Source organism: Sprattus sprattus (assembly GCF_963457725.1).
Source record: "Sprattus sprattus genome assembly, chromosome: 1".
NCBI lineage: Eukaryota > Metazoa > Chordata > Actinopteri > Clupeiformes > Clupeidae > Sprattus > Sprattus sprattus.
Window position 1 is genome coordinate 58,330,287 of NC_137920.1, and position 12,765 is coordinate 58,343,051.

Consider the following 12,765-nt stretch of genomic DNA (forward strand, 5'->3'; position numbering starts at 1 on the left):
TCTCTTCTCCTCCCTGTGTTTTGTTTTTTTCCCTGCCTCCCCTCCCCTCCTCTGGTGTAATCCCCAGGGCAGTAAACTCTTTGAATGGTCACTAATCTCTGGCCAGTTTTACTCGAACAGTCATCCCTTATCAGGATCCGAGCCGTTTTGTGTGTGCGTGTGCGCGCGTGTGTGTGTGTGTGTGTGTGTGTGTGTGTGTGTGTGAGTCTGTGTGGGTGTGGATGGAGCCAGGACCCTGAGCTTGGCTAGTCAGTCTCTTCCTCTGAAGCAAATTTGACACTTCACTCCTGAGGAAAAACAAGCCCACTCTGAGCAAACCCAGAGCCTGTGTGCCCGTCACCATCCCATCCTGCCAGCGGTGCCCTTCTTACAGTACCAAAGGCTCACCGATACCAAATATACCCAGACTCCGTTCATATTATTAGCAACACGTCATGTGCTTAAGGACGATCACACTTCATACATACCGTGTGCTAATTTTGAACTGTCTACATACTGCTTTTTTTTTCTCAAATTCCCTTGAAATTCATTACAGCCATTAAGCCATTAGCCTGTTGAATCTTCTGCCCATGTGTTGCAGTGAAATGTAATGCTTTTTAAGATTTTAAACTGTGGTGTGTGTTTTTGTGTGTGTGTGTTTGTTTTCCTCAGACGTATGGCCACTTCGAAGAGGCCCATGAAGGTGTCTGAAGAGCGTGTGCAGATGTACGTGCAGCAGCAGAACAAGTACCTGTCCTCGGCCACCATCTCTGACGGCGAACACGAGCCCGAGGTGGACCCGTACGCCTTCGAGGACGGCGACGTAAAGTTCTTCTTCCCCAACGAGAGGAAAGACAAGTCGGGCCGCGAGCGAGAGCCGGGGAAGAAACACAAGGTGGGCCTGACCCCTGACCTGCACCTTAAAGCCTTCATCGATCACATTCAGAGTCCCTCACACTCCCTCCTTCACTCTCTCTCTGCCTCTGCTAGGGTTTTTTGTTTTCTCTTTCTCTCTTCACTTTATTTCTCTCTTCTTAGGTGCTCTCACTCTCTTTCACCCTTGCTTGCCCACCTGTTCTCTCCCTATTTATCCAGCCTTTTTTTTTTTCTTCCTTCAACCTTCAAACTTTATTTCTGGGCCTCTTATGAAAGCAGAGAAAATACCCTTGCCTGGGGATGAGTAATCGTGAGACACTGCTCTTTTTTTTGTCTTTCACATAGCCATGCTCCTCTTTACAAAAATATGAATTGAATGCGAGGTGCCTGCCATGTAGGTTTACTATGCATTCATCGCTTTTCTTAACCACTCTCAAGGTGTTTGCCATGAATGCTGTAGGACTTTGAGCAGTAATTCCCAGTGTCAGATACCGCATTCACTTCATCACAAAGCTCAAGGGTTAGGGGCCATGCTTAGCGAGGAGCTGATGCTTTTTAAAGCAGGCGCTGATGACTTCATTTAGACAGCACTGACTCCACTCTAACGAGGCTCCGACACGGTGCACTCCACCTCCAGCTGAGACAGCCAGGAGGACGCTCGTCTGCTGCCGTATCGTTTGTGGAGGATGTCATTTTTAGTGCTTTTTTTGTTTGTGGATGGTGGTTTTCCTGCTTTGCTGCTGGCTGTGACGAGGGCCTGTATGGACAAACAGATTAAAATCCTCTCATACTGATAATGCCCTCAGGCATAATGAAATCAATGGCTGGAACATAGCATTCCCTCTCAGTACTGCGCTCTCTCTCTGTGTGCGCGTGCCGTGCGTGTGTACCCACACATCTGTACAGGCAGATCTACATACAATAGCAAATTTTAGTGTTAAGAGTTTTTCCCTTTCTATCTGATTGTTGATTTGACATGGAATGACGCAATTACAAACAGAGTTTTAAAAATATTTCAACTCACCGTCTTGGATATATACATAGAGAGAGAGAGTTTGTAATTGCGTCATTCCATAGAATATATAGAATATGTGTTAAGTAGTGAATCCACAAATTATGAATTTGGTACTTTGAACCAAACTAGATTTATTAAGGTATCAGATGCCATTTTTTACTCAAAATGAAAAATCAGTTTTATATAAAAAATCAGTAATCTAGTAAACCTATGAATCCACATAAGTGGTCATGGTTCAGTGACTATCTTCTAGAAGCACAGAGTGAAGTGCTTCTCCTAGCCAGCTAAATATGATTGCTGATGTCAGCAGAGCGCTGCTACTCTGCCGTACCTGTCCATACTTGCTCAGCCCCATTTGGAAGCTGAGGTCCGCAGCTGCTCTCGGTGCAGAACAGTAGACCTAGTCTTCTAATTTGGTTTACTTCTTCTTCTGTCTTTGTCACTGTTACATGTGAATCAAGACCTGGGTATTCAACAGAACTTGTTTATTCCATTTTAGAACAGTCCCTGAAAATGTCAAGCATATAGCATGAAGAGTTCAAAAAGTAATGACTTGTGGAACTTGTCATTTAATGTCTTCGTATCTTAAAATGTTGCCCACTAATAGTTGAGTACAGTGGCATTATTTGCATAACGTATGAAGCACATCTAAGATGGCCAGTCGAGAGGCCCTCCGTCGAAGGAATGACCTTATTGTAGGGCCACTTGACCATAAGGAGGAGCTTGTTTTCGTTCAGTCCGTTCTTAAGTGTGTGATAAACAAGGCAGAGGGGTGACTGACTTCCTGTGCTTAAACAGTGAGGCTGCTCCGTGACTGAGCTGAGAGTGGGGCTAGGTAGCAGTAGATCTGCTCTGATAATCCATTGGCAGTTGATATAGGCTAAGTAGTTTGTTTAAGGGCTTTGTGCTTCTATCTTTTTATGTATTTATGCTGGTTCATCCGGAAACAGTAGGATTGAGGAGTGCAAAGTTTCGAAAGAAATGGGTGGTTTGATATCGTATAGGTGTAAGTTATTGACTGATTTTTGTCTTAAAAGTGCGCCATCAGCCATTTATTTCTGTTTGTTCATCACCTGTCTTTCAAAGTCTTTGAAGAATAATAATATGTGTGCATATGCAAGCAGGCAATAATTAATAATATCAATATTTCTTTCTCTCAGGGGGATGATGGTGGAGCCGGCACCTCAGACGGTGAGAACTTACTTTTTTCCCTCCTTTCTTCTGGTCAGCCATATAGCATGTTTGCTTTCAAATGTTGATCATCTTTGTTAGAAGTGGCTATGTCAGCTGATGTTGCATTTAGAGAGAACTTCAATGTTTCACAGTGCTTGTTTTACAAGTTGGCCTTTTCATTTCTAAATACTTTAATGCCTCTGGAATAATCTTGCAAAGTGATCATAATCTGCTAAAAGGAAAGGGTTAGAAAGTCTGGCATTCAGAAGGGAAGTGAAAGCTTTTTGTTTGGCTTAGGATCTCACCGAAATCTCTGCGAGTCTTACTGTGAATACTTGTATACAGTCGTGATTGTTTTGTGTGTTAATGTGTCTGTCTGTGTGTGTGTGTATGTCTGCAGACGCTCAGCGCACAGCAAACCAGGCCCGCACCGCCCCGGCCAGCCTGATCCACGAAAACGACCTGGCCGTTTCGATGAACGACCTGGACAACCTCTTCAACTCAGACGAGGACGAGCTCACGGTCAGTGCCCCACTTGCCCCTCCCGACGCTTTAACCGCAAAACCACCCTCCCACCCCAGCCAAACCACAATAAATATCCCATTAGCTCCAGTGCTAGCCAGCCAGCCTGCGTCCATGATTTTCCTATAGCGCTGATGCCATGTTCCGGTTTCTATTCCAATAGTTCTCCCTTGCTTTAGGTGCCCGGGTGGCATGAGTGGGCTTGTAAATGCCTCCACTTGGCTGGGTTAGGGTAGGGTTTCGGAAGTGGTGGGCCAATCTGTGTGACTAGGGGGTATACAGGGGAGAGGCTTGACTGTGAGGGCTTTCTGATCAAGCTCCCATTTTAATCTGTCCAAATATCGCTCTGATAAAATGCTACGTCTTGGCAGCTGGCTTGTGGGAATTTTCCTTTTCTTAAACCCCCCCGCCCGCCCGCCTCAGAATTTCCGGCCTTTTTTGGCTCCATCGGCAGCTCTTAAAGTATTATTAATTACTTCTCAGCAAATCCGCTTTATGGTGTGAGATTTCATTTGATGTTTTTGAATGGTCGCTTCCGCAGCCCGGGGCCAGGCGAGGCATCAACGGGACCGACGACAAGTTCGGTACCAGGGAGCCCAAACCAGCCACGCTGGACCCCGTGTCCTGCATCAGTAAGTCCTCTCCCTCCCTCCCACTCCTTTCTTGCTCTCTTTCTCTCACTCATTCTCTCTCTCTCTCTCTCTCTCTCTCTCTCTTCCTTCTCCTCTGCCTCCTCCTCCTCCTCTCTCTTTCTCTCACTCATTCTCAGTCTCTCTCTCTCGCTGCTGTCCACCTCCTAAGTCTCTCTATCAATATCGCTCTCCCTCCTCCGATCTCTTTCTCTCACTCTGTTATTTTATCACTCAGCACCTTTATGACCACCACATTCCTTTATGATCATATTCATCAGGGAAAACAGATAACACAGTACAATGAAGCTCTTCCCTCTGTGCCCTTCTCAGCATCATGAATTATTTGAAAAAAAACTCCTCTTATTGAGTGGATCTGGTGCATGGCAACCTTGTCCCCCCCCCCCCCCAGTCCATCATAGCAGGTCACCCAAGGCACATGGCCTCATGAGGGATGTGTTCAAATGGACCTCGTTTAAAGTATGGAACTTGACTTTCACTTGTTAACAATTAAACTAATGGAGTCATAGATCTTGCATGCATATGGAGTCACTGCTTAATATCCATCCTTATGAATCTGGATGTTGGTTGATTATACATGAAGGACCTTGAGAAGCCTGCAGTGCACTTGGGCACTGTGGATCCAGCTGAGCTGTGTTGTACTGCCTGTGTATATTTGTGCTGTGGTGATGATGGTCCAGGCAGGTTCATTTGATAACCTAATGCATAACCTGGATTGTAAGTAAGTAAGTAAGTAAGTAAGTAAGACTTTATTTATATAGCATTGTGTAAGGAGGGCAAATACTGTCTAGGGTGTGTTCAAATAATATGTTCAGGGACTGAAGAGGCAGTGAGAGATAATCAGACATTTGTTTTAATAACACATGCTATATGTTTACTCTGACTAAATCATAACTTACTACCCATATAGAAATGATGCCGCCTTCTACCCATATAGAAATGATACCTCCTTCTCTCACACTCATCACTTATTCTACCCCTCTCTCGCTCGCTCTCTCTCTCTCTCTCTCTTTCTCTCCCCCAGGCTCAGCCGACCTGCACCAAATGTTTCCCACACCGCCGTCTCTGGAGCAGCACATCATGGGCTACTCCCCCATGAACATGGGCAGCAAGGAATACGGCAGCATGGACCCTGGGGCCGGCATGACCTCGCTGGACGGGGCCACAGGGCTCGGGGGCCAGTTCAAGATGGAGGTGGAGGAGAGCCTCTGCAGCCCCAAGCCTGCCGAAATCAAGGTACCTTCATCTTCCAGAAAACCCCTTCAGTCTGGCCACTCTGTCAAGAAATCGCTTAGAAACCTATTGTTCCCAGAATAATCTATTTATTTAGTATTATACCCTTAGAAGATGGAAAAAAAAATTGTTATTAGTATAATTATAGCTATTAGTATAGAGGTTATTGTATCATCTCAATTATATGTGACTGTAGAAGTGACGTTGGATTAAAAGAATCTGCTAAATATTCACATTTAAACATAAACCCAAAGTGAGATTGATGAACAGGGTTATTATGTCCAAGGTTTCCGCAAGGAATTTGTCTTGCCAGTCCGGTGTCCCCTAGGTGGAAGAAGTAATGACAATGACCTCACATCAGTTTGGCTATTTACTGCAACAGTGAAATCCCCATTACTGTGGACTGCCGTCATCACTGCCACTACATCTTGTCCTGCGCGCTTGGCATCAGTGAGCGGTGCAGTTGCTGCTTCACAGGAAGTCACACCCTTTTGGGGACAAAAATTACTGTTGGCTGTTTCGCTGTCAAAACACAAATGTCCTGTTTAGGGATGGCCTACATTGTAGCAAGTTTTATATGAGCATTATTGCCGGACAATTTCACTGGCAAACCTTTCATTTATTGTTCATAAATGGTAATTACTGGCCAACTGAAACTATGATTTTTGACGTGTAGCGACAGTTCCTCTTAAAAGCCTGGTTGACCTGGAAACATGAACATTGTATCAGAGCAGTGCACACGCAGGCAGCAGTATGGGCTGAGATTGAATGTGTTCTCCTGGTCTTCAGCGAGTGCATTTGGCGCCCTCTCCCCCGCCCTTAATGGACTGATTAAAGGAGCTGATTGGCTCTTGAGTGGCCCCTCACCTCAGTGTGAACGGCCTGATTTGTGGCTGATTGAAAGCTTAAGATCAGAACCTGTGCACAAAGAGCCCGTTCTCACATGGAGCAAATGTCCTGACACCAGCTGTGCCAGGAACTGAACTAATAGACACTGGAGTTTCAGTGTGCCAGTTACTGCCACAGAACAGTCTGTCTATTAGATTAACACATGAAAGATTTTTTTATTTTTTTTTAAGCTAAACTTGTATTACTCTGAAATGCCTTCTAGAAAGAGTAAAGTGTAAGCAATGGACTCACTTTTTAACCCCTCGCCTTTCCCCCGCAGGACTTCTCGTTTGTGTACAAGCCGGAACTGTGGCAGGCGTTTGTTGGCTGCTCCATGTTCGCCCCACTCAAGACGCTACCCAGCCAGTGTCTGCAGCCGCTCAAGATGCCCGATGAGTGCATCTACCGGCCCAGCTGGACCGTGGGCAAGCTGGAGCTGCTCAACTCCATGCCCTCCATGAACTTCCTCAGCAAAGATGGGTAAGCAATGCTTTGGTGGTGTAAAGTGTGTGTGCTTGCGTTTTTATATTTGAGCAGTATTATATCAGGAAAGAAATGCCATGTTGACCCTTGAATAAGCTAAACGGCAACAGTAAATACAAACCCGAATAGGCTTGGGATCTGAGGCCAAAAAAGATAAACGAAAGAGAAACTCAAAGCAACCAACTACTGGTCAAATAAAGTATGGCAGTGCTCTTAGAGCAGAGCAGCCTGGAACAAAACTGGGCTATTTGGTGATGAGTTTATAGCCTACTTTGTATAGTATTATCAGGGCCTACTGTTTAGCCTGTATGTTAGAAGGGAAAGCTTGCCTTAATATTAATACAATAAACCAGGGGTCTCAAACTCAGGCTTGTGGGCCAATTCTGGCCCCCCAAAGCGATTTTATATGGCCCACTAAGTTCCATTGATGAAAAAAAAAAAAAAAGTTCCATTGATTTGAAATGGGCCACCCCAACATTTACTGGAAAATCTGGCCCCCCAATGTCCAGACTGGACGCTCATCGGCCCCCGGGTAATTTGAGTTTGAGACCCCTTCAATAAACAATACATAACCATTTATAAAATATTATTTAAACCAGAGCTCTGGTCAAATTAAATAAATGAAAACTACATTACAGTTCAAATGTGTAGATGTTTGATGACTGCTATGCAACAGCTGATGGGCAACTTTAATAAAAAATATTTTGAAATAACAATAAAAAAAATTGTCTGAATCTGCACCAATGCTCCTAATTATATCTTGATTTATACGGTAAATCAAGGGGACAGAGCTGAGGCTCAAACTCAAATCTTATGGATATTAGATCTCCTGGAAGTAGATAGAACTGCCTCTGCAGATCATTTGTAGTTTAGATGGAAGGTGATGGTGGTTGTTGTTTCAGGACATTGATTGTCAGACTCTAAAGTTATGCCTCCTCCATCAAAGGGCCAATTAATTCTCTCATCAAAGGCATTTCCCACTGATGTGCCCGAGACCCAAGAGCGTAGAGCTGGGATTGGCTGTTTGTTATTCAGTTTAGTCGCCTAGTAAAACATCTCCCCAAAGCTCTGCTGTTCAAACCCAACCAACCACCCTCTTAGATGGCAGCCCATCCACACATGTCGGGCACAACCGAAGACTTCAGATGACAGCATGAGCTTTTCAAAATAGTAAAGGCAAGTAAAGTAGCTCACATAAACGTGAAGTAATCAAAGCTCCCCCTCCCCCTACGCACCACTCGAGTGGTGAGGAGAGCAGAGGAGGCTGCACGAGTGACTTAGAGCTCGGTGTGAAAGTGGTGCTAAGCCCGGCAGTAAAATCTTGGGCCGTTAAAGTCAAAGGCAGATCCTTTATAAGCTGGTTGGACTGCTTTTATAACCTGCAGCTGGTGCACAGTCACCGCTTCAAACGCTGAGGACCCTGGCTGTGTTTAAAGGCCACCAGGAAACAAATACACACATACACACACACACACGCACACACCCAATCTGCGGGACAAGCTGTGCTTTCACTTCTCCCAGCTGCCTGCCTGCCTGCCGCCTGCCTGTCCAAAAATAGTGCTTTCCTCATGGAGACTGCGTTGGGTCCCCCCACCTCACCGCGGCCTCGGTCTCCGCGCTTCATGTCTCCAGATTCTCTCCGCCCCCTCAGCCCTCTTGTGTGTTTACATGTTTACAGGCTCTGGTCTGCTCCCCGTTTCAGATCTCGCACAAACAGCTACGCAGATACAAAACAAATCTATTTTGGAGCCTTGCGTTACTTGTTCAAAACAGCATCTGTGTGTAGCTGTAGAGAGCTATGCAAGCGTAACAGGAAGGGAATGTGGGAAATGAGGAAACATGTTGCATTGGACACCATCCAGCGGTTTGTGTTTGTCATGAGAGCCAGGCGCCTCTAAAGCAGCACTGTTGGAATGTTTTAACTGCGTGCTACCGATTTCCCCAACTCTAGTTAATGACACCCACACTTACCGTCTCCCCGGCCGTCGGCAGGCCGTGTTCCCTGTGTGTCGAGCTGCTTCTCTCGTGTTGGCTCTTTAGCTCCTCAGTCATTTACTTGCATGCCAACTAAGCTGGTAAACAATGTGCTAAAACCACTCGGCCCAAAACCTCAGACCCCAAACCCAAACACGTGCTCACTGCATTCTTCCCAGCCAGCCAGACACTGTGTTGCCTTTGACACAGACGTTGGCAACATGTTTGAGCAGTGATGTGCCAATACAGTGCTCATAATGATACTCAAACTCATAAAAATTCTGTGAAACGACTTTATGGCAGCATTACATTCAACTCAAGGCTGTGGTCAGGAGGTGTTCTGTCATTTTTTTGCTGTCCTGTCACACTTGCCTACTAGAAACAGTTGGGTAGGAGAAATTGAAGAACACCGACCTCGGCAAATTATTAAGTACTTGTATTATATCGCCATCAGCAAGTACAGTACGGTAAGAACTCTCGAAGAATAAGAGCATCACTGGGTAGTTAACCAAGGGATTGCGATTTTCAAGAAATAGGAAAAGTAAAGAATTCAAGAGTTTACAGATGTCAACACAATTAAGGAAGTGGCCATATCATATTAGACATGCAAATTGTGAAATAATTAAATAAATATTTTCATTGCATCATCTGTCTGTCTCTGCAGTAACATCCCCAGCGTGGGTAGTGCCATGGAGCAGGAATACAGCCAGTCCTACACGCCTCAGACGCACACGCCCTTCATGTCGAACAGCGCGCCGCCCAGCAACAGCGCCACCACGGGCATCCTGCCTTCGCCCGCCACGCCCCGCTTCTCAGCACCCACGCCGCGTACCCCTCGCACCCCCAGAACGCCCCGCGGGCCCTCCAGCGTGCAGGGCTCGCACAAGTACGACAACTCGGACCTGTACTCGCCTGCCTCCACGCCCTCCACGTGCCGCCCGCTCAACTCGGTGGAGCCGGCCACCGTGCCGTCGATTCCAGAGGCGCACAGCCTCTATGTGACGCTCATCCTGTCCGAGTCGGTCATGAACCTGTTCAGGGACTGCAGCTTCGACAGCTGCTGCATCTGCGTGTGCAACATGAACATCAAGGGCGCCGACGTGGGCGTCTATATCAGCGACCCTAACATGGAGGCGCAGTACCCGTGTGGCTGCGGCTTCAGCGCCGTCGTCAACCGGCGCTACGGCAACGGCTCGGGGCTCTTCCTGGAGGACGAGCTGGACATCATCGGACGGGGGTCGGACGTGGGCCGGGATGCCGAGAAGCGGTTCGAGATTATGCGCAGCTCGTCGCTCGAGAGGACCGGCGGCGGGGGGAAGGACCGGTTGCCGGACGAGCTGATCTTGCTGATGAAGGACCAGTGCACAAACCCCTTCTCGCCCATCTCGGGCCTGGAGACGGACGGCAGCTGCGCAGCGGTGGGGGTGCCCGGCAGAATGCCCTGCGCTCCCCCCTGCGTGCGCGTGGAGGAAAGGGACTTCCACAGCGACTGCTACATGGCCCTGGAGCACGGCCGACAGTTCATGGACAACATGTCGGGAGGGAAGGTGGACGAGACGCTGGTGAAGAACACGTGTCTGCACCACTGGGCCAAACAGAACGGTGAGACGCCTTTCTCTGTTTGATCAGAAGAGATTACAATTAGCGTGTGTCATCATGTTGTGTTTCAACAGGTGTTTTCTTCATGCTGTCACATTTATGGTCCACTCATTATGTTGAATGACTCTTGCTTGCTAGATTAATGACTTAGCAATGTATTAATCAACACACCAGTAGCATCTAATCTTAATAGTGTCTAACATTGCTGCTCCTCTCTCTCTCTCTCTCTTTCTGTCTCTGTCTGTCTGTCTGTCTGTCTGTCTGTCTGTCTGTGTCTCTCTCCATCCTCTCTCTCCCTCGTCTCTTTCTTGCTTCCTGCAGCCGTCGACGGGAGCACTCTGTGCTCGCAGGACGTCCTGCGGGTTCTGCTCTCGCTCCAGCCGGTGCTGCAGGATGCCATCCAGAAGAAGAGGACTCTGCGCGCTTGGGGGGTTCAGGGCCCTCTGACCTGGCAGCAGTTCCACAAGATGGCCGGACGAGGCTCTTATGGTAAGAGCTAACATTTCACACACACACACAAACACTGGGGGGATACACTGCGAGAGCAAGCCACAGAGGCTGTTTTGCAGTAATCTAATGGCATAGCTGTTAGGCTTCTTAAAAGTCCCCTCCTAGCTTTCTCTGACAAGCCAGAATTTCACTGTAAGAAAAAGTGTCAGGTAGATGAAGTGCGTACAGTTTAGTTTCTGGATCAGTAGGCCGTTACCACTCTGGCCATGAAAAGCTTTCAGCCCTGATTTCTGCTAAAAAACACGACTGAAAGACTAGAAAAAAAAAAGCTCTGGTTAAGTGATTTTTATATCCAGCAAGTATCTTTTGTTTTCTCTGTCTCTCTCCATCCCTGTCTACCCTCGTAACCGCTCCAATGTCCTCTCTCCTCCTCCTCCTCTCTCCTCCTCCTCCTCAGGCACGGATGAGTCGCCGGAGCCCTTGCCCATCCCCACGTTCTTGGTGGGCTATGAGTATGACTTTGTGGTGCTGTCTCCCTTCGGCCTGCCCTACTGGGAGAAGCTGTCGCTAGACCCCTTCGGCTCGCATCGGGACGTGGGCTACCTGGTGGTGTGTCCCGACAGCGACGCCCTGCTCAGCGGAGCCAAGAGCTTCTTCAAGGAGCTGACAGTGGTCTATGAGGTGTGTGTGTGTGCGGTAATGTGTGTGTGTGTGTGTGTTTGGTTGTGTTAAGTACCAAATATGTCGGTATATTTTTCTCAATCTCTTGAGGTGCTGAGCATATTTGTTGATGCTTTGGCAGCTTGTTTGCGTGAATAATTAATAGATTTAACGGGGAACATAGTTCATTTCCTGACTCTGCCTGTGCTATGCTAACAGCTATTCTCTCCCCCCTCTTTCCCTTCCTGTATTTCTCCGTGGTTAGGCCTGTCGTCTTGGCCAGCATCGGCCCATATCAAAGGTTCACGCCGACGGCATCGTCAGAGTGGGAGGGGCTGCAGCCAAGAAGCTCTCGGACCAACCGGTCAACGATTGGTTCTTGAAAGCAGCCAGTGGCAACAATGACTCCTTCGCCAAGCTAAAGCTCTTTGCTCAAGTCTGCAGGCATGATCTTGGTATGTTGACTTTGGGAAAGCATATCGGAAATACATTTGCACAGATGGCATCAGTTTCAACATCCTCTTTAAGAGTGAACCCTGATTGTTCACTTTGTCTTACAAAGAGCTTCACGAATGAACAGCATGATAATAATTGTTATTTTGTAATAACCTTTTCGCAGCACGTATCGTTTAAGTTGCTGAATTTCTATTCTCCTCTATTCTCTCAACAGCGCCATACCTCTCTGCCCAGCCACTGGATGCCTCCCTCCTCACTCAGCCAAGCCCCGCCCCAGCAGCCTTCAGCCAATCCTCATCCGCACAGTCCTCAGGCTCCACCCCCTCCGCTGGCTCCCAGGGCACAGCAGCGTCTGCATCTGCTGGCGCCGTCTCCAGCAATGGCGCCCCCGGCAACAACATCAACAGCAGCAGCACCACCAACGCCACAGGGCTGGCATCGGGCACCCCTTCTTCCACCTCCGCAGGCCCTCAGGGCGCCAGTGCCATGCAGTCTGGCAAATCCAGCTCCTTCGCGCCCTTCGGGAGTCTGGGCGGCAGCGGCACGCAGGTGGGCTCCATGAACCAGCAGACGGGCGGCCAAAACGCCGCTCTCCCTGGAGACGCCACAGCCGGCAGTAACCAGACGCAAGCCCCCACCGAGCCGATAGAGAGGTGAGACGTATGCCCTGTCGGAAAACTTCACCTAGGCTTGTGTGTCTAGAGTAAGCCCATTGCACAGCTCCACAGGGTTGTGATGGGGTGATCAATCAATCAATCAATTTGTTTATTTGATCAAGAGGGACAGAATACATTCATAAACATTTAA

General features: G+C 47.8%; 1 protein-coding gene across 1 annotated transcript in view; it reads left to right on the forward strand.

Annotated features, from left to right (window-relative positions):
- med13a (mediator complex subunit 13a) overlaps positions 1-12,765 on the forward strand; it is a 70,938-nt gene that overhangs the window by 49,457 nt on the left and 8,716 nt on the right. The window contains exons 10-20 of the mRNA XM_080840893.1: positions 652-874; positions 3,031-3,061; positions 3,444-3,565; positions 4,107-4,197; positions 5,240-5,451; positions 6,617-6,816; positions 9,458-10,395; positions 10,714-10,881; positions 11,300-11,523; positions 11,768-11,957; positions 12,173-12,611. Of these exons, the coding sequence (XP_080697019.1) occupies positions 652-874; positions 3,031-3,061; positions 3,444-3,565; positions 4,107-4,197; positions 5,240-5,451; positions 6,617-6,816; positions 9,458-10,395; positions 10,714-10,881; positions 11,300-11,523; positions 11,768-11,957; positions 12,173-12,611 (2,838 nt within the window). The remainder of the gene's footprint in view (positions 1-651; positions 875-3,030; positions 3,062-3,443; positions 3,566-4,106; positions 4,198-5,239; positions 5,452-6,616; positions 6,817-9,457; positions 10,396-10,713; positions 10,882-11,299; positions 11,524-11,767; positions 11,958-12,172; positions 12,612-12,765) is intronic.